The sequence below is a fragment of the Eufriesea mexicana genome, unplaced genomic scaffold, assembly GCF_001483705.2.
Source record: "Eufriesea mexicana isolate 0111107269 unplaced genomic scaffold, ASM148370v2 scaffold3653, whole genome shotgun sequence".
NCBI lineage: Eukaryota > Metazoa > Arthropoda > Insecta > Hymenoptera > Apidae > Eufriesea > Eufriesea mexicana.
Window position 1 is genome coordinate 217,215 of NW_016911671.1, and position 26,392 is coordinate 243,606.

General features: G+C 26.9%; 6 protein-coding genes across 6 annotated transcripts in view; 4 read left to right on the forward strand and 2 right to left on the reverse strand.

The window, feature by feature from the left end:
- The window catches only part of LOC108551065 (transmembrane and TPR repeat-containing protein CG4050), a 5,545-nt gene extending 2,115 nt beyond the window's left edge, over window positions 1–3,430 (forward strand). The window contains exons 5-14 of the mRNA XM_017905071.1: window positions 1–86; window positions 203–318; window positions 387–559; window positions 685–940; window positions 1,025–1,173; window positions 1,254–1,566; window positions 1,649–1,939; window positions 2,025–2,207; window positions 2,296–2,580; window positions 2,666–3,430. Coding sequence (XP_017760560.1) covers window positions 1–86; window positions 203–318; window positions 387–559; window positions 685–940; window positions 1,025–1,173; window positions 1,254–1,566; window positions 1,649–1,939; window positions 2,025–2,207; window positions 2,296–2,580; window positions 2,666–3,412 — 2,599 coding nt within the window. The 3' untranslated portion in view covers window positions 3,413–3,430. The remainder of the gene's footprint in view (window positions 87–202; window positions 319–386; window positions 560–684; window positions 941–1,024; window positions 1,174–1,253; window positions 1,567–1,648; window positions 1,940–2,024; window positions 2,208–2,295; window positions 2,581–2,665) is intronic.
- Window positions 3,431–7,385: 3,955 nt separating this feature from the next.
- ILP-2 (insulin-like peptide 2) lies at window positions 7,386–8,034 on the forward strand. Its single transcript, XM_017905137.1, has 2 exons — window positions 7,386–7,602; window positions 7,800–8,034. Exons 1-2 carry the CDS (start codon window positions 7,386–7,388, stop codon window positions 7,970–7,972), a joined length of 390 nt encoding a protein of 129 aa, XP_017760626.1. The 3' UTR covers window positions 7,973–8,034.
- A 949-nt stretch (window positions 8,035–8,983) lies between these two features.
- LOC108551107 (uncharacterized) lies at window positions 8,984–11,249 on the forward strand. The gene is made up of 3 exons (XM_017905135.1): window positions 8,984–9,103; window positions 9,178–10,099; window positions 10,177–11,249. Exons 1-3 carry the CDS (start codon window positions 8,984–8,986, stop codon window positions 11,247–11,249), a joined length of 2,115 nt encoding a protein of 704 aa, XP_017760624.1.
- A 489-nt stretch (window positions 11,250–11,738) lies between these two features.
- On the forward strand, window positions 11,739–20,750 carry LOC108551049 (transcriptional regulator ATRX homolog). Its single transcript, XM_017905049.1, has 21 exons — window positions 11,739–11,788; window positions 12,703–12,755; window positions 12,936–13,120; window positions 13,245–14,389; window positions 14,492–15,297; window positions 15,363–15,661; window positions 15,762–15,877; window positions 15,941–16,089; window positions 16,161–16,397; window positions 16,897–17,113; window positions 17,195–17,607; window positions 17,696–17,994; window positions 18,080–18,374; window positions 18,433–18,719; window positions 18,833–18,992; window positions 19,069–19,416; window positions 19,473–19,776; window positions 19,852–20,055; window positions 20,142–20,258; window positions 20,349–20,507; window positions 20,584–20,750. The coding sequence occupies exons 2-21, from the start codon at window positions 12,742–12,744 to the stop codon at window positions 20,629–20,631; spliced, it is 5,802 nt and encodes a 1,933-aa protein (XP_017760538.1). The 5' UTR covers window positions 11,739–11,788; window positions 12,703–12,741; the 3' UTR covers window positions 20,632–20,750.
- Window positions 20,751–21,211: 461 nt separating this feature from the next.
- On the reverse strand, window positions 21,212–23,419 carry Ids (iduronate 2-sulfatase; the record flags this gene model as incomplete). Its single annotated transcript, XM_017905139.1, has 8 exons — window positions 23,200–23,419; window positions 22,934–23,111; window positions 22,733–22,863; window positions 22,463–22,634; window positions 22,230–22,379; window positions 22,009–22,146; window positions 21,602–21,909; window positions 21,212–21,511 (listed from the first exon to the last, which is right to left on the reverse strand). Coding segments are annotated over exons 1-8 (1,566 nt in total), but the record flags the coding sequence as incomplete, so codon positions are not given.
- A 1,056-nt stretch (window positions 23,420–24,475) lies between these two features.
- Window positions 24,476–26,392, reverse strand: part of LOC108551108 (uncharacterized) — a 3,487-nt gene continuing 1,570 nt past the window's right edge. The window contains exons 4-6 of the mRNA XM_017905136.1: window positions 25,325–26,305; window positions 24,977–25,102; window positions 24,476–24,836 (exon numbers count right to left, since the gene is read on the reverse strand). Of these exons, the coding sequence (XP_017760625.1) occupies window positions 24,548–24,836; window positions 24,977–25,102; window positions 25,325–26,305 (1,396 nt within the window). The 3' untranslated portion in view covers window positions 24,476–24,547. The remainder of the gene's footprint in view (window positions 24,837–24,976; window positions 25,103–25,324; window positions 26,306–26,392) is intronic.

Genomic DNA, 26,392 nt, shown 5'->3' on the forward strand with positions numbered 1-26,392 from the left:
CGGAAGAGCAGAAACATTGTCCTCTTTATTTTATTTAGCGGCTTTAATCGCATACACTAAATGCTGCAGAAGTAGAAGATCTACAGGTAAGATATTTAAAGATTTCTTCCTATTTTTATTTCCTGGCTGACTTTTATTATTGTATGTTACTATTAATGTTATTCATTGAAGTAAATACTAACTTTATTACATTTCTTTTTAGGATGGAAATCTTTCATATTATCTATGTCTTTTATTTTCACTGCCATGTTATGCAAAGAACAAGGAATAACAGTCACTGCTGTTTGTGTATTCTATGAGATTTTTGTTGTACAAAAGGTAAATGTATATGTAAACTTTTAATATTAAAGGTTTATTCAAATGTATATTTCTTATTACTTTTTTAGGTAAAAGCAATGGATATTTTCCTAACATTAAAGGCAGCTTTTGGTGGAAAAAAAATATCGCTTGCTTGGTCCAGTGAAGGTACAAAACGACTGACAGTTCTTACACTTGTCACTTTTAGTTTACTTATTCTTCGACTACATGTAATGGGCTCAAAATTACCTGTATTTACCAGGTATTTGTAAATTCTTACATGCATTATAAACATATAACGATTAAAAGATATTGAAATCAATATCTTGAATGAATCTTGTTTTTCTAAATATATCAGTAAAAGTCTAATAATGGAAAATATTTTAGGTTTGACAATCCCGCATCAGTGGCTCCAACGCCAATACGACAGCTTACTTATAATTACCTCGCAGCAGTTAATCTAAGGCTGCTTTTTCTTCCAAACGATTTATGCTGTGATTGGACTATGGGAACGATACCGTTGATAGAGGGTTTTACTGATCTTCGCAATCTTGCTACTATAGCAACTCATATGACCATAGTAGGATTGTTGATAACAGCAATTTTAACATCTAATAGACAAACTTCTATTATTCTCATAATGGTTAGTCAAATATATACTAGCTGTATCTTTTTGCTTGAACTAAAAGTATTATTATAAAAAAGTGATATTGACTATTTTGTATAGAGCTTGGCTATGATGATACTCCCATTCATACCTGCCTCAAATCTTTTCTTCCCAGTTGGATTCGTCATTGCCGAAAGAGTATTATATGCCCCTTCTATGGGATTTTGTATGCTTATTGGATATGGATGGAGTATTTTATGCGATAAAAAGTAAAGATTTTCGTAAAACATATTCTTGAACTCCCGAAATTGCTTCAGCTTATTTCTTGTTTATCTTCTTATATTTACAGGTTCAAGAAGTTGACGCTATTTTTATTAATAACACTTTTGGCTGCACATACAACGAAGACTTTCATCAGGAATTATGATTGGTTGGACGAATACTCCATATTTATGTCAGGATTAAAAGTGAATGATCGCAATGCTAAATTGTTTAATAATGTCGGACATGCTTTGGAAAGTCAAGGAAAATTCAAGGAAGCATTAAATTTCTTCAATAAGGCTGTTCAAGTTCAAGGCGATGATATTGGTGCACACATTAATGTGGGTAGGACTTACAATCATCTAAAGATGTTTAAAGAAGCTGAAGATGCATATCTAAAGGTAAATTCACGATTAAAATAATGTATCTATTAAAAATTATTTATTAATAAAATAGTATTATGTTCTATTAATATTTTTTTAGGCAAAATCTTTACTACCGAAAGCAAAACCTGGAGAGTCTTATCAAGCACGAGTAGCACCAAATCATTTGAATGTTTTTGTAAATTTAGCAAATCTAATAGCTAAAAATGCAACTAGGTTAGAGGAAGCTGACTTGCTTTATAGACAGGCTATTAGTATGCGCGCTGATTACACGCAAGCGTATATTAATCGAGGCGATGTTTTAATTAAACTTAATCGTACCAAAGAAGCCCAGGAAGTTTATGAACGAGCACTTTTCTACGATAGTAATAATCCAGATATTTATTATAACGTAAATATCGAGAATGAAATAACTAAATTAACAATGTTTAATAAAGGAATAAATTACTAATATAATAATAATTTCGTACTTAAAGCTTGGTGTCGTGTTTCTTGAACAAGGGAAGGCATCTCAAGCTTTAGCATATCTCGACAAGGCTCTTGAATTTGATCCAGAACATGAACAAGCATTACTAAATTCAGCCATTTTACTTCAAGAATTAGGGCGTGCAGAACTACGAAAAGTGGCTAGAGAAAGACTTTTAAAACTTTTACGAAAAGTATTCTTTTTTATATTTATTTAAATATAATGTTGAGATATTATTTCAAAATATTTATTGACATTATTTAATTGACATTTATTTTCAGGATTCCAATAACGAACGAGTTCACTTTAATCTTGGAATGTTGGCTATGGATGATCATGATAGTGGAAGTGCAGAAAGATGGTTTCGCAATGCTGTTGCTCTTAAAGAAGATTTTCGATCTGCGTTATTCAATCTGGCTCTTCTGTTAGCAGATGAACAACGTCCCCTTGAAGCTGCACCATTTTTAAATCAACTAGTTAGATTTCACCCGGACCACGTTAAAGGATTAATCCTTCTCGGTGATATTTACATAAATAATATAAAAGATTTGGATGCTGCTGAAAATGTAAGTTGCAAAAATAGTGGCTATAAATTATTTTAGATTTTTATATGTTATAAAAATACTAATTAATATTATTAAATGATTATAGTGTTATCGTAGAATACTGCAATTGGATCCAACAAACATTCAAGGTCTTCACAATTTATGTGTTGTAATGGTGGAACGTGGTAAGTTAAGTTTAGCTGCCCAATGTCTGGAACGAGCAGCAGCTCTAGCACCCCATCAGGATTATGTGCACAGACACTTGGCTATTGTGAAAGCTCGTATCAGCAGACTACCTCCGGAGCAACGTGATGCAGAGGTATTCGACGATTCTTTTTGGCAAACTGGTCCCAATGAAAGAAACTTCAACATGGGAGACATTTCTAGCAGTAATAGTGTGGGAAGTAATAGTGGCACAGGTGGTCTTGGCAATATGGAAAATAGTGATAGCCAGTTTTTAGGCAAAACGGATTTTGTTTTCTCGAATCACCATAATCATATAGGTCATAAGAAAAGCAGCTCAGACTCAATGAATAACCATATTGTGCATCTGAAAAATCCATCAAAACCTGCAAGAATTCCACTGAATGAAGTGAAATCGGACGTGAAGGACACATACATCGATCACAATAAGTCGTTGAAGTCGGGTGTAAATCCGAACAACCAGCAAAAATTTTCATCTAGGAAAGATTTTGGTAAAAGCATGAGTTCAGATGCAACGGAATTGACAATCGACCGAGAACGTGCAACTAAAAAGATTAATTCGGAGAAGTTCGATAGGGCAACACCGCCATTTTTAACTGACGGGAAGCATGCTGGAACTACACGTCAAAAGGACACCGCACTTTCATAGTACTGACATTTGAAAATCGCGCCGAATATTGTATAAAGTTATATTCTACATATAACAAAAAAATATGGTGGTACAGTCGTATAGAGCTAATGTGTGAATATAAAATAAATACAGAGTATTGTTTTATATGCTGTACGAATAGAACGTTTTGTAAAATATATTTAAAAAATGTCCATTTGTTTGGTTTTGTCTTTACAATTCATTCGTGTAAATGGAGCTTATCTCTGTTTGCAAATTATGATTCCTCATTCTACCTTGAAAGATTCGTGTACTAAACTTGATTAAGTTTTATCTTTTTAATTAATTTCAAATAAAAATAATTAAGTATGATATCATAAAATATATCCTAGGATAATTACTTATGTACATTTTGATTTTATATTAACAAAATTAAGATTAACAAACAAATTTGTTAAATAGAGATAAGGATGACTATTCTCTAATTTTTCGTAGTTATTTTATACACTTCACATTTATAAAAATATTTATTACAAGTGAAAAATTTACTATTGAAGTGTCATATTGTGTTGCATTTGATATAACAAATATTTATATATAATGTGCTTAATGATTATTTTTTAGTAAATAATTATTTCTTCACAAGCTGGTAAGTATATGCATTAAACTATTTTCAATGATTCAAATTTATAATTATCAGTCTATGTCGTATGTATTTTATATTTTCCAAAATTCTTCGTTAGATTCTTCATCAGTCAAAACAAAAATAAATTTCAAAACTACGTTTTAAAAATTAATACAAGAAAATAATTTTAAATTAATGCAGTTTCACGTTTACCTTTTCAAGAGTTAGCTTTAAATTTAGGTTTCTACAATTGTAAGCATAATCATCTACAATAGCGTGAATAACAATAGTAATAATAGGCAGTAATGACAGATAATAAAATGTGATAACTAAAAGAATATACATCGCTCCCTCAATTTATGCGAATCTCCTTTTTACGCGGTAAATTATAACAATTTATGCGGTCGGACCACGTTATCTGGTCAAGACTTTTATAAACAATTGGCTGCCGGAGGACATCTCTTGGGATAAGCGGCAAAGATGAAAGAAAAGTCTAACTGTCGAGACCTGCGAACGAACGGATAGCTTTACCCCATTATTGACAGATTTTATTTACACGATTTTTATTCGCGTAAAATGAATCCACGCGGAACGAATACTCCGCGTAATTTGCGGAACGAATGTAACTATAACCTTCTGTCAAAAGAGGGAAAGGAATAAGAACAAAGTAAAAATATAGAGTGTTTGCACATTTATATTCTCTGTTACCGATCTGCGTTAGTAGGGGCTGAGCTTATATGCAGATGGCTGATTTTAAATAAAGCAGAATAACTCTAATAATCAGAGGATTAAGTGTTGAACGTGTAGTCTTTCTCCCTTTTTTTTTTCATCTCCTTTTCTGTTCTTTTTTATTCTTCTCTCCTTCTACATTTCTTTTATCTTTAACGTGTTATTTCTGTTGCATCTTTTACTGTTTAACCTTAAGTTTTAAACCTATTGTTTTTTTTTTTTTTTACTTTTGTTTAAAAAGAAATTAAAAAGAAAAATGATGTTCAAGTGAGTGTAGAAAGACTTCAACATAGTGTACTAAAGATGTTACTGAAAAAGTAAATGCGTCCGTTGTAAATTGTAATTGTTCGGTATTTAAGTGTATATTTAAATTTTAAAGATATAAGGGTATTGTTAAATGAAAATAGAGTTTAATTATTTCGATAAACTGAATGAAATGAAGACAAATAAACAAAAAAAAAAAAAAGAAAAAGAATGCATTTTACGAATTATCCTTTTATGTTGATTGATTCTATTTGTCTCAATCACCGATGTCTGTGAAGAACATTTGTGCACCTATGATTACCAATTAAGGAAATACAAACATATGCATGAAAGAAGTATCAAAACAAAGTGAATGGGATCATTCAAGCAAATTCTAGTTATCAAATTCTTGTTAAAAAAAAGCCAATAAATAAGACAAACGATTGTCATTCAATGAAATAGATACGCATTTTGCACTCTAAAAGGATACAAATTTGATAAGAAAATAATTTTAAAAAAAGAGAGTGAAAATATGATTAAAACATTTATACATACAAGAGAATACATACAAGTTCAAAGAAATTCTCTTCATCATTACAATAAATCGAAGGATAACATTCCAAAATTACGCGAGCTAGTTTTTATATATTTAATAACATACGGAATAAATTTCAAATAATCATTTTAAATTGGTGTTTGAAGTATTTAATACGCATCAATTTTATATATTTGATATAATCAGTACAATCTATATAACTTAAATTTAGAAAATTCCAATTCGAAAAAAAATAGATACTCTTTAATATAAAAGTAGCATTAATTATTGTTTTATCGATGTATTTGGTGACTATACTATTGATTACGAACTTTTCTTCCTTTTCTTTTTTTTTTTTTTTCTTGAGATATTGAAATACAGTTTAAAATTTTATTAAAATAAAAGGTGTAAAGAAGCGTTAATTTTTATAATAAGGAATATTCTTATATACAATAATTATCATGTGTATAATTTTTCATTTCAAAAATATATCTTCACTTATAAAAGTTTTGTTGTTTCGTATTTTTCATTGATATGTAAAATTCAGTAGTAGAAATTACTTTAGATTGTTTGAAATGTTATCTTTCGATTAATATAATAATCGTAAATAAAAAGAAATCTATCAATTTGTGATACATGCGACATACGTATATATTTTTGCATGCATGTAAAATGTCTACACGCACGCATACTTTAACAATCTCTTTCTTATCAACATATAATAAGTAAGTGACTCTGTTTTATATTTTCTTTTACCACAAAATTCAGCTGTTATCATTTAGTTTCCGATAATGTTAAAATTATCTTCTATCGATCGAATTTAAAAACAGTGTGGTTATTTGAAGACGATGCAACATATTTTGATCTAATTTAAAAGAGAAATACCACAACAATTTGTGCGATCAAATTAAATGTTATCATCTGAAAAATTATAATTAAATAATATCTATGTTGCTGTAGAAAGTTATAGCAGCATATATTATCATAAGTTGTGAATTATTTCCCAGTATAATAATAACTATTAATATCATAGAACAAAAGTGATCATTACTTTTTTCTATGACGTTTTCTACTTAAATTTTTATTTACAAACTTCTTCCAAAAAGTATTACATACTATAAATGATTTTAAAAGTATATACTGTTTGAAACTTTCTTTTATTTACTGATACTCAGTGAATTAATTAAATTTTTTTAAATAAAAACAGAAATAAAGAAAAAAGTCATTTTATTTGATTTTTTACACAAAATTTTTCCTGAAAATCTTTTTCAAATAATCACTCACAAACTAACGAAAATATTAAAATTCATGGGAATAAATTTGAAAAGTTTCCACACCAAGACTTTAACATGGAAAGATTTACAGTACAAGATTCACATTTGCACAAATGATATCTAAAAATAGGTCGTTACTCGGCGACTGGTACGTGACAGCAACAGCATGGGGTATCATTATTGATAAGTTCTGATAAAGAAGTTAATAAAAGCGATTTAAATAGACACACTTGAGGATCCACTTATGATACTTGAATTTCGAGTTCACCCGTACAAGTGTTCACTTTTAAGCTTGATTCATTCAAATCTACATATTCAAAGATTACATCAATATTCTTTTTATTTCGGATAGATGTTGCAGTTCTTTGATATTTTTAATTTATTGATATTTGAATATCGCATTAATTTTATTATGATAGTACTGTACGTTATATTAATAGTACTACACGATATTAATGCTGTTATATCATTAATAATTTTTTTTTCTATAAGAATGATATGAGTATAATGAAAGCATTATTCTTATTACCTTTCTTTATGCATTCCTTCGTTCCTACAATTACTTTGAATTTCAATTTAAAAATATTTTAAATATTACTTTGCTTCTAGATGTCCGCAAATCAATTATACGCGCTCATGAGTTTAATGTTCCTGATAATGATTCTAATGCCGGTAGCAGAACATGCGCAATTAGATGTGTTTCAGTATGGCCAAAAGAGACAAGCTGTGACAGAAATGCAGCAATATTGTGGCCAAATTCTGTCAAGTACTTTACAAAAGATATGCGGTAGTGTTTACAATTCTCGATTTAAGAAAAGTAATCAAGGTAAGTGAATATATATCGAGAAATTATTTAGTTAAAAATAAAATTAAAGAAATGGTGAAGTTAAAAACATGGTTGGTACTATTGATTCATTAAAAATGGAGGGAAGTTATAATAATTTAAATTTTTTTATTTGAATTTTATATTCTCAACACATATTTAATTTTAATACAAATATTTAAAAAGTTGATTTTTTTCAGAAATAGATATAAACAATTATATGGCATTTAGTTATGATCAGCATCCGTATAAATCCATTAAGAATGCAAGAAAAATGATAAAATTTCGAAGGAACTCACGTGGTATTCACGAAGAATGTTGTTTAAAATCCTGTACAAAAGAAGAGTTACGTTCCTATTGCGCTACTCGTTAAGGAACCCTTGTTTTTAATTTGAAATGAAAAACTGAAATAATATCAAAGTATCACTTTTTTCCACTTCCTGGCAATATTATAATTTTCAATAATTTCTATATTTCTTACTTAACAAAAGTAATATATTATTCTATACGATCTGAGAGCTATTTAAAACTGTTAATTCGATTGATATTTTATTAAATTTTATGTGACAAAATAATTAAAATTTCTATTATTAATTGTGATTCTTTATTTTCATACGTAACATGCAAAAATTTATGAAATGATTTTCTAAATCAACTGAATATCTGTAACAACGAATAATAGATATGTGATATATATATATATATACACTTTTTTTTTCTTTTTTTTTTTATTTATATAAGAGATTATAATTATTGTATGATATTAATCTTTTTTAACCAAAAAGTATAGGACGATAACTTACTAATGGTCGTCAGCTTTAACTGCGTTAATTTCAATGACGAAGCACCTAAATATTAACTGTAAAATTTGATCTCATTTGTACTTAATCATGTATTGTATAAGACCAAATTTAATGTTAATAATTAAATATGTATTCATGTATCAATGTGTCTTTCTTTGAAGATATGCAAGAATTAAAAAAGAGGATAATAACAGTTAATAGGTTAGTTATAAATATATCATTTTGTACGAAATTGTACGCATAAATTATTTTTCGTATTTATGCGAAAAAAATAAAAAATTTTGTAAAAAATTAATATTCGTAAATCTTAATGTACTGTTAAGAATTGAATTATAATTTGTTTATATATTTTTTGTATATATTGTTATAATTAGGTTATATACGAATATGTAAAGAAATTTAAAAATTAATATGAATTAAATTTATGCGTACATTATATCACTTATTAGATACTATATATTAGTATTAATATATTATGTTTATTATATTCTATAGAAGAATTTTTTATAATAAATATAAAACACCTACAGGTGAAAGATTTTGTGAATTTTTATATTATGTGAATAAGTACTCAATAAATAATGGAGATAGAAGAAATTTATAGCCTTACAATTTTTCCACCAGTTACATCAAAATTTGCAGTTCAGTGGTCTAAAGATAACCATATATCCATCCTTACTGAAAAAGGAATTCATATATTTGTAAGTTTAATTTTACAATGTCAATGCTATATCTGTAATTAATATAATATATTTAATTATATTATCTTGTACAGGAACTGATACCTTCTCCAATGTCTCCTTGCTCAACTATAAAATTTTTTAGAACTTTCATTTATGCTCCATCAATATTTCCAACAGAGAATATATCTAACAATATAGAATCAAAAATTTGGAATATGCATCATGAAGTATTGTATTCATTTATAATGGAAGAGAGTTTAACTCCCAAACTATCTAATGTAAAAGAAATGATACCAAAAATAGTTGACTTGTTATGGTCACCACAAAATCTAATATGTCCAAGCAAATGTCTTATTGCAATTTTAACTTCAGCAGGTGCTGTTATGATTGCATATAAAATTTCTAGAAATTGGTATCCTGCATATGATTTATCTTCTGTACGCTATAATATTATGGAGCAAGAAATTAATTTCAAACTAAAAGAAAATATAAATAATCCAGCTTTATTTGAAACATTTAAAATTTGTATAAAAGCTTTACAAGCTTCTTGTTTTACTTGGAGTCAGCTTTTTGTAGATTTTGCATATCTTGCTGTTGCATATCTCAATGGTGATATAGTTTTTTATAAAATTCCAAGAATATCTGATTATAATGAGATAATAAACCCTAAAATTGCGGGGACAATAAGATTAAATGAATATGTAAAAATAAGTGCTTTACATTGGATTACAATTGATATAAAAAAACATTTAATCATTCTTGGATATTTGGATGGACGTATTTATGGTCTTAATGTTGAATACAATAATCAAAACCTTCAAGAGAAATTCATTGAAAAGTATTATAACTATACTGATCGTATTCCTATTAGTACAATAAGAATATTTCCACGAAATGACTTAAATATAAAGATTCTCATTACAAAGGGTAATTTTCTATTTTTATTATGCTTTATGGAAAATGGTACACTGAAAAGTATGCAACATTTACAATTAGAAGGTTTCATGATTTCAGGTAAGTAAAATAATATGAGTTATTATATAATTTACAAAAAAAATACCTTAGCAAATAAAGAAATTAATTATTTTTAGGAATGATTTGTATAAGCACAAATTATGCATTAGTCACAACAGAAAATGGCTCCATGTTTGCAATTAATACAGAAGAAGATCAGTTCTTGAAAATGAAAGTAAATAATAAATTATCGCAAGTTCATATGCGATATTTAGGCCTTGCACATTCTCCAAGTTCTGTAATTTTTATAAATATAACTACACCAAGCACTATATATGACCATTTAGTATTGAAGGAACCAACCAAAATACATATGTTTTGTTTCAAAAATAAGAACTGGAACCCATCATTTGTTTTAAATCAAACCAAACATGAAAGATTAGAACAACTTTGGGACTGTTTAGAAGCAATAAGGATAAAAGCAATTAGAGCATCAGATGCATCAACTGTATTGCCAAAAGTATCATTTAATTTGGAATCTTTATCTTTGCATGAATTGCGAATAGTAATGTGGACATCTGTAATGATGGAAATTTGTGAGAAAAGGAAAATGATTCAAGGAATAGGTAGTATTGCTGGAGAAATATCAGAAGCTCAACCTTTAATTTTTGTTCATACTGCTTGCAATTATCTTATGTATCTTGTAAGGAAATCTTTTTTGTCGGAACAACAGAAACTTTCTATGAGTTTATTAAAAATGTATTTAGAAGTATATTTGGCTGGAGAAGAAGATGAAAAAGTTACTCCACTATCCAAATGTGTTAGAGACATTTTAAAGAAAATATCCCACCTTAATTTAAACATTATTGAAACTTGCAATCTATGTGGTGAAATAATAAACGATCTTTCCTGGAAAGTTACCAAATGTTCACAAGGCCATATATTGCCTAGATGTGCTATTACTCTTTTACAAATAACTAGTGTGGAGTACAGAATATGTCCAATATGTGGTTTAATTTTTCATTCATGTTTGGATGAAGAATTTAGGGAAACGAGATGTCTTTTTTGCGATGTACCTGCACTTGAAGAAAACAGAATATTGGGCTCAAAATATTACGTGACAAAGGAAAAGAGTTTATCTAGACCACAAAATCATATCCTAGGTGCGTCAGAAGATCGAGAATTAGAGACGGTGAACGATGAATCCTAAAATATGAAACATTTTAAATATTTAAATCTAATAATATATGATCTATTTACTAATAGAATATTTATATGATAAAATATCTGCATATTTTTTATTGCAATTTTATAATTATTTGTAACTATTTATTATTAAATTATGTGTTTTCAAAAGTACCTAAATACAAATAGTTTTAAAACTTTTTTTCAGAAAATTTTTTGTTACGCATAATGTATATATTTGAATGTTAATTTTCTATTTATTTTAAATAAACAAATACAAAAGGATATTTGTGTTTGTCAGAGAAACCTTGTCAAATTCGTATACGTGTTAATAAATTATTTTATATTTAATACAGTTGTATACATTGAAATTCGTTACACGTTCTATCGTCAGAGGGCAGTAGAAAGATAACCGTATTTATCTCATTGTCAGTAAGAAAATAAATATAAGTTCCAAGTAATTATTGTATTCTTAAACGCATGTTTTCTCATTTAATTATATTTTTTTAGTCAATATAAATATAATAATTTGTGATGATTAGGATGTTGTATAAAATACGTCAGGTAAAAAGTTTTTTCTGAATTTGTTGTTTAACCAGATATTATACTATTTAAAACACGATATAATGTAAACTTATAAATACAAAATAGTAAAAGTAAAATATTATATATAAAAATTTGATAATTTGAATTTTTAAGCTTATTAAATATTATTTAAATTTTAAACAACTAATACTTAAAAGTAAAGAAAGCAATTTTGTATTCTTTTGTGAAACAAATAAGTCGTAATTTATCATGATTTTCGATATAAAACATTATAAAATTAAAATAATAATAATTTGTCTTTGAAATTAAGATAATCTAATTTAATATACATAATGAAAATATTTTATGTAAATTTGTAAGGAAAAGTTCTTATATAGTACCAGACTTATACAATTAATATTTGCATTAAAGATCATTTAAAAATTGTACTTGATATTTCTTTTGATTGATAAAGGTTATTATGTTTAAATAAAACTTGAAATAAAAATTGATAAGAAATAAATAAAGAATACATAGATGTATAATTGCCAAAATAAAAAATTTTGCAATATACATTATAATTTGTTCTTAAATTTACTATTTTTCTATTATTTTCATTATCGTGACATTCTTTACAGAAATAACATTGCAAAGAGGCAAATAAGAAATACATATAAATATTTTATTTGTTATGCCTATTATTGTTGCGATGTATTATAAGATAATATTCCTTAATATTTAAGAATTAAGGTAATTCAAATGATTAATGTAAGTAATAGTAGACCTAATTAAAGTAATAAAATTAAAACTCAAAATAATATAATTAACTGTTGATATGAATTTTCTTAATTTATTATTCTTAAACTATAAATATTTCCAAAAATATATGTAGTAATATAAATTTATTATTTTTGGGTTCTTCAATTAGAAAATAAAAATGTTTTATATTCCAGTTAAGGTCTAGGAGATTGTGAACTGTTTTATTAGCCATTATGTCTACTTGCAAGTGAGTATATAGAATAAAGAAAATAAGTCTTATATGCTAACATCTTAGATTATCAAACAAAAATTTTTAAAAAAGAAATAATAGATTTATTTATAATAAAAGTTTAATTTATATTAAATTTATTGAATTTGTTTAGATGATATTAATAAGATAATAGATGTGTGATATGTTTCATTTCAGAAGAGGTAGTAAAAAAAGATATTCACATCAGGCATCTGAAATAAATGAAGAAAATACTTCTATTCATTTGAAACATAGACTTGCAAAAATAAAGAAACTGCAAAAATCAATACGCTCATTATGTGATAATGATGACAGTTCCCCTGAAGACATACGACCTTTCTTTCTTAAATCTGTGAATTCACGTAAGCTAAATGCAAAAATTCTTTTCTAAATGAAAATTACAAAAAGTATAAACTGCCATAAATCAAAATAGTAGTTATAGAATGTATATTCATTCAACAGAAATTACTTTAAAATTATTTTCAGGTGATAATTCACTTGATAAATCATCTGATGAAGGTACTATTGATAAATCTATACAAAAAAAGAGATCTGTATCATCTAAGGAGAGTGAAAATGATTATGATAAGCAAAAGAAAACTGAAGAACATTTAAAGACTGATAAGCATAAAAACAATATGAAAAGTAAAAAAATTGATTATGATGATTTAAGAAAGAAGAAAAATAGAAGCAGAAATTCAGATTTTAGTGACTCAGAAAATGAAATCTATGAAAAGTTTACGAAAAAAACAGACAGAAGACATTTAGCATCAAAATCAAAACAAAAAGATTTCATGAATTTCTACAAGGAAGATGCAGACTCTAGTTCTGGCAAAGAATTTCAAAAATCAAACATTTTCCATAGTGGTTTGAAGATTATGAAAAAATTGTCTCAAGTTAAACAGAATAGTGAAACAATTGAAGAGTCAAATTCAGATTCTACTACACAATTGGGAAAAAAGATTATAATTAACAAAGAACAAAGTTTACAGTTCAAGTCTAATTTTGTTAAAATTTTTAATAAATTTAAGGAAGTTTGTTCAGAGTATGAGTTACAAATGGAACATGTAAAATCGAAATATTTTAAAAGAGAATTAATATATCAAGAATCAGCAAATAATATCATAAAAAAGTCAAAAAATGTGATCAATAGTCTTAGAAAGGAACTTGAGGCACAAGAAAAAGAGTTAACAAATTTTTATAAAAAATGGAATACAAATCATGAGCTACAAAGTACAGATCACGAAAATAATTCTTTAAGTGAAAATGAAATGATAAAAGAAACAGAAAATAAAGAAAAATCAGATAAATCAAGAAATAGTTCAAATGCAGCAAGCATAGTTTCGGAATGTGATAATGAAGAAATATTTTCTGATAATGAAACAACTATTGCAAAAACGAACATTGACAAAAACAAAAAGGATGAAGACTTAATAGTTGCTAAAATTTCAGGAAAAACAACGAGTGACAGTGAAAACAGCCATCAAAGTAACTCACCTATTTTAGGTACTAATAAAAGAAAAGGAATATCTAATAAAACTTGCAAAGATAATTTGGAAGTAACTAATAAAAATGAAAAATCATCTGAAGAATGTCAGATATCCATAAATGAACATAGTATAAACGAATCTGTAAATGACATATTTGAGGAAAATACAATTGAAAATATAGATATCATTGATAATATCAAAGAAAATAAAGATGAACATAAAAATGAAAATAATTTACAATCGAAAGATATTATAGAAAATAATGATAATACAGATGAAAATTCTTTAAGAAATGATGAATTAAATACACAGTTTAAAGATAATGATTCATATTTAATTGAGGTTGGAAAACCTAAATCAATTGTTTCTGAAGAAATTTCAGAGTTAATTGAAAAAGAAGAAAATAGCGTTTCGGATGAACTTGAGGACGAAGAACAAGCTAAAAAAGCAATGTTAGAATCAGATTCAGAAGTACCCACAAATGAAGAGTCATTAATTAAAAAATCTATTAAAAAATCCAAAATAAATGATAATTCAGACGAAAAAAACGCATTGCGATTGGAAGAAATACAGTTGGATAAAAAAGAAAACAAAAATAAAACAGAAAGTAATTCTCTTCATGAAAATAATTCATCAGAACAAGATGAAATTACTAAAGTAGAAGCTTGTGCTAAGCGCAATCTTCTTGAATCAAATTCAGATGACTCTATGAGCCCTTGTGACATTAAAAAGAGTTTAAATAAAAAGCATGATTCCAGTGATAATAGTGAAAATTCAAGCTCTGATAATGATAGTAAACTGAATGCTATAAGGACAGGTATTTCTTCAAAACAAAAGAAAGGTAAAAGTCAAAGTTTCGCCAAAGCCAAAATGGAATTGAATTCTGAACAACCAACACATTTGACTAAAATAAACTATGATGAATCAGATAAAAAATTAAAAATGTTTTCTCAAGTTGTTATTGAAAGATTACCAGAAAAAATTCTTAAAAAACATAAAAAAGCTTTAGAAAAATCACAACAATATTTAGAAAACAAAAAGCTTAAAAGGTATAAAACAAATAAATTGCTTTACATTAATTTTTGATAATAGTTACATAAATTATTTTTTGCAGTTTAATTGACTTGGATAGATTACAAAGAAATTGTAGTAGTACTAATGACTCAAGTCGAAGTCCCTTATTTAGAAAAGTGAAAAAGTCTAAAGTGAAAGAAGTAGAAGATTCTCTACTGGATCATTTAAAGAATGTGGAAGATGGGAAATTTCTTGAAAATACAGAAGAAGAATCTAATATGGAAAATGATGCTTCAAATCCAAAAACACAGGCTTGTATTCAAACTAATGAAGAATTAATAATAGAAGCAGATGCAGCTACAAAAAAAGTTCTTTTATGTTCTTCTGATTCAGACATTGGTAAACAAATTTCCTCTAAATTTAGAATCATGTTTAATTTAATAGCATCACTTATTAAAGTTTCATTTTTTAATTTTAATTTAAATGTATTCTAATTTAGGTGAACAAAAAGTTGCTTCTGAAAACAATGACAGTGAGGAGGAAGAAAATAAAATCAAGTTAAAGGATAATTCACAAAAGACAAGCAAAAAAGTAGAAAAAAAGGATAGTGATAAGGTAATAATTAAAATGGCAATACATTTTTTACATTAAAATCCTAATTAACTTCAGTATAATTAGGAAAATGATGAAGAATTGAAAAAAAATAAATGGAGACGAAACAAACTACTAACAATGAAGTTATCCTCGGACTCGGATACTGATAGTGCAAGGGAAAAATGGGATAAGAAACAAAAAGAGTTGGCGGAAAAGACGGAAGCAACTCATACGTAAGTTACTTAATACAGCTGTTAGATGAATCAATAATATATTAAATAAATTGTCAAATTTTTTTAAATAGTGAAAATTCTGCTGTCAAAGATGAAATTGTGAAACGTAAAAGAAGGAATCCTAGAAAAATTATGGATTCTGATTCAGATGTACAATTCTTAAATTCTGATACAGAGTCAAATAATTCTGTTATATTAGAGGATAACAAGTCTTCAGGTAGTGACTCATCAATAGGAAAGTCGAAAAAAGTACGTAAACGTAAAACGCATAAGTCATCTGATACGGACTCTTCAGTTACAGAAAAAAGGTATTTCCTATTACTTTTAAGAAGAAAATAATACTGTGCAAAAATTTGGGAAAATCAATGTTATTGACTTTGTAAGAACAATTAGAGACATCTTTAAAAAAGATATTTGGATATTAATATGTTGAAATGAATTTTTAGATATTTCCTTCGTTCTGTTCTTTATTTATGATTTTACTTTTTTTGGGATAAAATTTTATTCTAAATATTGTACAATAAATGGAGTTCTAACTTATTTAAAATAAAAGAAAAGTTAAACTAAATATAAATTATTTTCAATTATTTTTATACATTTTTTAGACTGATTATCAATTCTAAAATTAAATATTTCTTTCATCAAAGATAATAACTAGATCGTATTAAAATAATACTGTCTAGTACATGGTTTAAAATTTTTGCGAAGTGCTGTATATTTTTTCATATTTTATTTTTATGGTTTTTTTTTATATTAAATTATCAAGGAGTTTATGGTAATCTTTTGCATTGATTTATGTATCTTTAGGTCGAAACCAAAGAGGAGACGTATTAAAAATATGCCCAGTGATAGTGATGAAAATAGCGATAGCGATCAGATTACAAATTCTCAAGGAACACCTGGAAAGAAAGGTCGTAAAAATATCCGAAAAGTAATGAAAGATAAGCAAGTTACGGACGATACTAAGCAAGCTGCCAAAGAAGAGGAAGAGAGACTTAAACGTATTGCTGAGAGACAAAAATTGGTAAATGCACTTAATTAATATATAATTAATTTTTTACTTCACTGGTATGAAGGAAAATCATTTTTTGATATTTTGATATAGTACAATGAAATGTATGAAGCAAGGTTGGCTGGAGAAGAAAAACTAGATAAGTTAGTATTAGATTTTAATCCTGAAACAAAAGAGGAATTGGTAATTGTTCATAAAAACTTAGTAGTACGTTTGAAACCCCATCAAGCCAAAGGAATAAAATTCATGTGGGATGCGTGTTTTGAATCATTGGAAAGAATAAAGTCTTCTACTGGATCTGGGTGTATAATTGCACATTGTATGGGATTAGGTAAAACTCTTCAAGTAATTGCCTTGGTGCACACGCTTTTAACAAACGAAAAAACTGGTGTTAAAACAGTTATGGTTGTTTGTCCTTTGAGCACAGTACTTAATTGGTTAAACGAATTTAATTTATGGTTAAAGAATATAGAAAATAATGACATTGAAGTTTATGAAATGACTAAGTAAGTTCTATAGATATATTTTTAAGTAAATTTAAATAAATTTAATGATTAAAAAATAATATAACATTTGTTGATGAATTTGTTAAAGATTAAAGAAAAATATAGAACGAAAGTTTCAATTAGAAAGTTGGCAAAGAACTGGTGGTGTACTTCTTATTGGCTATGAAATGTTTAGAAATCTTACTGGCACAAATAATAGAATGAGAAAAAATATGAAAGAAGCAATTTTACGATACTTAATAGATCCTGGTCCAGATATGATAGTTTGTGATGAAGGACATTTATTAAAAAATGAAGATACTGCTCTTAGTAAATCCATAAACCGCATTAAAACATTACGAAGAATTGTTCTTACAGGAACACCACTTCAAAATAATTTGACAGAATGTAAATATTGATCGGTATTAAATAAATTTCCAAATAAGCAATTCATTTTTTATTTAACTAAGTTTTTTTAACTGATATATTACAGATCACTGCATGGTACAATTTGTGAAACCAAATCTTCTAGGAACAAAGAAGGAATTTCTAAACAGATTTGTGAATCCAATAACTAACGGTCAGTTTGATGATTCTACTGAATACGACGTTAAATTAATGAAAAAACGTGCATACGTTTTGCATAAAATGTTGAAGGGATGTGTGCAAAGATTTGATTATTCTGTATTAACACCCTTTTTGCCACCAAAACAGGAATATGTCATTTTTGTCAGTCTAACGAAAGTTCAAGTTAATTTGTATCAACATTATTTGGATAATTTTGCGAGGTATGTCAAATAGCACTTTGAAATTTTATCAAAATTTAATGTCCAATTTTCGTTTCAGACGGACACGCAGTGCTAGCGGGTCTCTTTTCGCAGATTTTCAAGCATTACAAAGAATATGGACGCATCCCATAGTTTTACAATTGAATGCAGAAAAAATTGAAAAGATGAATGAAAAGAGATTAGATTCTAGTGATTCTGAGGGTTCTTTAAAAGATTTTATTGATGATAGTGAAACAGATTCCACAACTAGTGAAACTAGCAGTAATAGTGATGATCAACTTCAAAACATTAATTCTAATGTTATAGGAAAAAATACAAGAAGTAATCCAAAAAATATTAAACCTGGTAAAAATTTACATAGATTAAAATAACTTATCATCATAAAATACTTTTTATATCTATTCATTCTTTATTCGTAATATCTTTAATATCATTATAAAATATTATTTTATATTTAGAAGTTGAAATAGTTTCGAAATCTGAAGAATCTGAAAAAAAAGAAGAGGAATGGTGGGCACAATTCATTCAATCTGAAAATTTGAAAGATATGAAAGTTTCTTCCAAATTGATACTTCTTTTTGGAATTTTAAAGGAATGTGAACAAATTGGAGATAAAGTGTATGTTTATTATATCACTTTGGAAAAGTCTGTAATAAGTAATATATAATTTTAAGAAAGTTATTAATTATTTTAGATTGGTGTTTTCACAGTCATTGTACTCCTTGACTCTAATTGAGCAGTTTCTTGAAAAAATTGATAATGAAACGCAAAACGGTACAAATTCAGAATATATTGATGGACATACTGGAAGTTGGTCATTTGGTTTGGATTATTTTCGATTAGATGGTCAAACATCTCCAGAGAATAGAAACACATGGTGTAAAATATTTAATGAACCATCAAATACAAGAGCAAGATTATTTTTAATTTCGACTCGAGCTGGTGGATTAGGAATTAATTTAACCGCTGCTAATCGTGTTATTATTTTTGATGCAAGTTGGAATCCATCACATGATATGCAAAGTATATTTCGTGTATACAGGTATGTATCCTAAAAATCATTGAAAAAATGTATATAATTATTGACATAATTTACAGATTTGGTCAAAAGAAACCGTGTTATGTTTATCGGTTTCTAGCTGCTGGAACAATGGAAGAAAAAATTTATAACCGACAAGTGACGAAACTATCGCTATCCTGTAGGGTTGTCGATGAGCAACAAATAGAACGTCATTATAGTAATCATGATTTAAGCGAATTGTATACATTTGAGCCAAATATAAATAATGGAGAAAAACCAACTTTGAATTTACCAAAAGATAGACTATTGGCAGAAATATTTTTGAAATATAAGAATTGTGTGGAGAATTATCATGAACATGATTCCCTTTTAGAAAATAAAGTAACGTTAGCTATATAAGACAATAATTTTTATTTGATAAAATAAGTTTTCTTTATAAATTTTTTTTAAATACAGGCAGAAGAAGAATTGAATGAAGAAGAAAGAAAACAAGCTTGGTTAGAATATGAAGAGGAAAAAAAAGGAAAACCACCACAAATACCATTATATCCATCAATGGCAACATTCCCAAATCATGTAATGTTAAATCAATATAATATACCATCAACGTTTAATATTTCTACAGATTTTGAAAAACTCAAGGAACTGCTTCGAAAGGATGTAAGAATACGACCTTACTGACCTATTAATAATTTAGACATATTGTTCACATTTATTAATTTATTATACCAATTTATATTTCATAGTACCCTAATGCAACTCCTGAAACTCAACAAATGATGACTACACGTGTATTGACAGATATGTATAGTTATTGGGAGCAACAAGCTTATCATAATTCTACAAATCGAATTATTGATCAGGTATTTGAATAATTTAAAAAAATTTTATTGATAATATGTAGATATAAAACATATTTTTATTTAAAATCTAACTATGATTTTATGAATTAGAATCCAAGTATGAATGCAATACAAATGAGAACTCAATTACCAAATTTGGCTCGAATGCCTTATGTCGTACAAAGTACAAGTAAAAATCTGATCAATCAACCGAAGGATTATAGAACTCCTGACATTAGATCTGAAGATCACGATGACGACGTTGTAGAAGTAATCTTTATAGATTAGTAAAGAATCAAAATTAAGTAAATTTTTGTGGAGTATACAACTTGCTCTTTAATTTCAGGTTACTTCAACTACAGTAAACAATAAAAACAAAAACCAAGAAGAATAAATGAAATAATAAAGGTAAAACAAATATTATTATGAACTTAAGAAACTCTAATGTAAAGTCCTGTATTGTTTTATATAGTATAGAAACACTTTGATATTTCATTATTATAATCGATTTTACCGTCATCCACATTTTTAGTATTTTATACTTATATTATGTAGTATCAGTATTGATATAATACAGTGTTACTGTTGCTACGACCATAAATTATTATGAATATATTATTTGGATAATGACAATTTTTATTTAATTTTTATGTTTTTATTGACTATGTATTAGCATATCTATAAACTGTATATTCATACAAATATAATTATGAGTATGTCAATCTTTTCTATGTTGTGCACTAATTAACAAAATTTTTATACCAACCTAAAATACTATACAATATTGATTTAATATGTATAGAACTCATTTTACATTAATTTATCATCAATAAACTCATATCAGACAAATAAATGTGAAATGTAAATTCTCCATTATATATAAAAATTATAAATTTTATTTAAGTTTGCAAATCTATTAAGTTATTTATAATAAAATAATTAGTAAGTATGATTACAATTTAAAAATTAGATTGCAATAAAATTTGTAATTTTTTCTTTATTTTGATATACTTTTTAAAGGATGCTACATTTCGATTTTCACCTTTGTCGTTATGATGATCATACAGTTCCTCTGCAATAATATCATTCCAATCTGGTAATTTGGTTTCAGGTTTAAATGTTACCCAAGCCGTATAACGATACTTATTTGTTCTCAGTGTATATCCCATTGCTTTAATTTCTTTTAAACGTGGTTCGTCGCTATTTGGATGGATCGAAGGTTTAATACTTGGTCTTGGGTATTGTCCAAATGCTGCCTTTTTCCATAATATTGACTAGAAATTATTAAATACTATTGTTCAAGATATATAGCAATTTCATTTATTATTAAAATTGTGAAATGTAAATTTTTAAATCAATGGTACCTCCTTTTTTAAAGCAGCTCTTATAAGTGGCATAAAAGAAATTCCTTCACTACAAGTAATTTCTATATATTTATTTGAACAAACAGGTATTGAAATATTTGCTAAATCTGCAATTGTTGGGAAGATATCAACTAATTCTACTATTGAATTTATGAATATTTGATTCTTTTCTGATGAATTATTTGTATTCATTTTTTCTTTTGATTTCTGATATGTAAGCTCAGGTATTGATATTATTAATGGTACTTTTAGGGCAACATCATAGTTGCTATATTTTGCCCATACTGCATGCTCTCCTAATGACCAGCCTATGTAAAGATTAGTTGAAAAATTACATTATTAATTAATAATTTAAGAAGCATAGCAAACTTCAATTGCTTTAATTATTTAAAAATTGTATAACTCACCATGGTCAGACATTAAAATAATAGTAGTATTTTCTCGAAATTCTAAAACTTTCAAATGATTTATTAATTTGCCTATTAAGTCATCAATATATGTTACAGATGCATAATATGACTGGATAATTAATCTAGCAAAGTTTTCTAAAATTTAAGAAAGAATAAATACAATATTTTTGTATATTGCAAGAAAATAAATTAATTCTCACATATTATTATAACAGTACTTGGTATCTTTTCCCATGGAAATTTAAGATTCAAAGCTGTAATATCTTTTCGTTTCCTTAGATCATTCCATGGATTATAAGCTATGCTATTAACATTTTCTAGCCACCTATATGGCCTCGGCACTTCAAACTTTTGCAAAGAATGATGTCCTGCAAAATATTTTTTATAAAAATAGTACTTTGAATTAAAAATCATTACGATTGTGATAAGTAATGGTAATGGTTAAATATACTTAAGTATTTTTGGGGATATTTAAACGGTATATGTGGTTTTTGAAATCCAACCGCTAAAAAGAAAGGACTAGTATTTTCTACTTGATTAGATAAAAAATGTTTAGCTTCCTTCAGTATTTCTATATCTGGTAATGTTTTATTAGGCATTAATGAAATTTTAACTGGACATACCTAAAAACATTTAAAAACATTTTTAGATGTTATCAAATATTAATGTCTCTTTCATGTTTTTTAATTTTTAAATGTTAATTTGCTATATTAAATATTACAAGATTCTGTGCAGGTAGTATTCGCATATTTGTTTGACATACTGGAGCATCTTTATATCTTTCTGTAAATGGGTGAAACGGAGTTTCTGACCATGAATATGGGTTATCATCAGAATTATTGGAACTAATTCCTGTGGAACATACAACTAAAATTAGGTAAAATAACTCATATTTGTATAATGCATTATAAAAGCCAGAGACCTGGATGGAAAACTTTTCCTATTGATTTAGTAATATATCCATTATCCTTCAAATATTGAGGTAATGTCGTAAAATTACCAATATCAGTTCGCCAGTAGCTATAGAAATCGTAAAGGTGAATTGTATCTGGTCTCCGACTCGTTAAAAATGAATTTCTGCTTGGTGCACATAATGCTTGCTAAAAAAAATTTATTTAATATGCTTATATTTTTTTTTCATTTTATATATAAATTGTGCGTTTTAAAATTTTTTAATTTGATGCTAACCTGAGCGAATGCTTGGGAGAAAATGGCAGCATCTTTTGCTAAACCATCTATATTTGGCGTGTATGCTTTATCGTCACCATAACATCCCAAAGTGGTTCTTAAATCGTCAACGATTATTAGAAGAAAATTTTGCTTCTGAGTAGCACACCAGGCGATTAAATTTATAAAATATAACATTATAAACATCATTAATTACACTAAACGATGTAATCGTATCAGTATAAACGATAATTTTGTTTAAACTGTGATGGAATAATACTTTTTACTAGTAGTAGTATTTATAATACTAGTATTTTTTATATATAAAATAAAATTTTTAACAAGTAATATTTATAAAATAAAATAATGTAGTTGATTATTTTCACATGCTTTTAAAATACAAAAATAATGAAGTATTCTGTATTTAATAAAACCTCTATTTCAACTTACTATTGCACTTTATTTTTTATTGTACAGACATATAAATGAAAATGCTATGCAATGCTTATATATCTACAATATCTACTACAATAACTACAACATGATCTAACATAAATTACATTAAAATAATACAGTAATATAAAATAGTAAAAATTAGTATGGAAAGTCAAGAGTTTTATATAACATGCACACAAATTACTGTAGTGAATGTTTCTCTCTTGTTTTTCAAGAACTTTATTCTTAAATTTGCCATACTAGGCTTGTCAATCTACGACATTGTATTTTTACTTTGCATTTACTGTTGTATTAATTGAATATTTATTTTAATTTTTTTAATTTGTTTGAGTTGCTTTTCATATCTTCATTTTAAGCATAAACATTACAAATGAGTTGATTCAACATTTACTTTGAATAATACCTGTAATAATTTTTTTATTAAAATAACAGCAGTAAGATATAAAACATTGAAACATAAATATGTTTATAAAAAATAATATCATTTTCAATTTTATTTATTATAATTTTCAAATGTAATAATGTTTTTTAAATAGAAAATAATTTTTGTTTAATTATTTTAAGCTATGAAATTTTTATCATTTAATTTTTTTACTGAAATAATTAAAAATTGTGAGAAAACAACTCTGATAACCTAAAAGTTATCCTTCTATTATACATTCCTATGATTCAAAGTTATAATGACAAAGATTTGAGTAGTTAACAAGGGCCACCCCTCTTGAAATCAGTAGTAAAAGTGTAATAAAAAGTGACTAGTTAAAGATAAAGAATAAAATGCAAACACATCATTGTTTGTAAAGAGGGAGGAACAATAATTTGCTTTATAATTCAAATATTTGCGGCCCCAGTAAAGTACTCTGATTCATTGCTACAATTATTTACCCTCACATTTACGATACCAACTTATCTCAAGTCAATCCCGTGCCTCCTTCTTAACAAGTGATGGTGATCTTTGATCATTAGTACTTATTGTACAGTCATTTACATTAATATTATTCTTTGCTTTAAAGTCAGTCTTAAAATTTGCTTGTGGGTTAGTAGTATCATCTTTAAATATTTCAGTATAATGAAAACTACTCCCATTCCCAGTCTTTGTATTTATGCTAGCATTATTGCCAGTGCTATTTGAGTGTACTTCAGTGAAATGCTTGTACAGCATTACGGTAGTATTAAACTCTGTTTCACACCCAGGAATTTTGCAACTGCAACATATTTTGCTTTAATAATCTGTCATAACAGTTTTCTAGTAACAAATTTAATGTTTACAGTTAATATAATATAGAGTGCTAGTGCAATTACAATATTAACTGTGAAGCACAAACAATTAACTATACAAACTTACCGAAATGATTCATTATTTTTAGTTCCTTGTACTATTGGCAGTTTTGAATTAGCATGATTGTCCTGGTAATGTTTCCATAAACCAGTTACATTGTTCACTTGAGCCCCACAGCCAGGAATTTTACATCTACAAAATATGTAATAAATTCGAATATAAAAATTTTGGCTGTATTTAAAGTAATAGTAATCATCTGAGATAAAAAGAATACAACATAAACTAAAATTTTACATACAATAAATTATATAAAATATAAAGAATCGTAAAGGATACATATCTATCTATCTCTGTATATAAAAAATCAAATCAATTATAATTTCTATTACTATATACTAATATTTTTAAACTTACAAGAAAAAACTAACTGTTGAGGCTTTCCCTTGTTTTAATTTCAATATTGATTTGTTAGAATTTGAGCTAATTGTATTATTTGCTAATTTGTGACTATCTTGATGATGACGATAATGGGATATGTATTTATATTTTCTCCCACAACCATTAACTGCACATTTGTAAATTTCTTGCTTATACCTAGACATACGTTGTTTTTTTGGAGTATATTCTTCATCATCTGAACAATTACTGTTCGTTTCTATAGTAATTTCTTCAGTTTTTGGAATATCATGATCGAGTTCATTTCTGAAGATTCTTTCTAAATTATCTAATTCAATTCTATGCTCTTGATTTCTTGGATTCGTACTACATATTTCATTTTTTGTATTTTTTGTAATGGTAATATCACCATTTACATAAACTACATTAGTTTTTTCTTGGGAATGTTCAGTTTGCAGTTCTGGGCATTTGCTTGTATTACTCTCATATTTGGATAGAAAATTCTCTGTATTTAGAATTAAATTTTCATTTATAGGAAATGTACCAGCTTCATTTAGTGACTCACTAGTGGAAGAATAATCTTCCTTTGAACTATCATTTGTAGTATTTGGATCATGAGGGATTTCGTTTTTTTGTTGTTGTACATTATCACCTCTAAGAAGATTTTGCTCATTATTATCATCATATTGGCATACTTTCATTCCAAAAGCTTCATTTGTTCTCTTTTCATAACATTCTTCTGTGCTTTGTACAATTTCCTCATCCATTACATTTTCAGGATCTTCAAAGCATATTACTTCTGGTTCAGTTGGCAATGTTGGTGGCTGTCTATGGCAGTTTTCGATATGTTCTTCTAGACTGATACTAGTTGTATGTAAAGATCCACAATTTGTGTATGGACATATAAATACATTTGTTTCATTATTATGCCATTCTTGATAATGGCGCCACATACTTCCAGGATCAGAGAGTTCTTCTCCACATCCTGGCTCTCGACAACTAATAACAGTAATAAAATTTAATTATTACAATTATATTATATTATTATTATAGTATAATATTGTATATTTATAATATAATATTGTA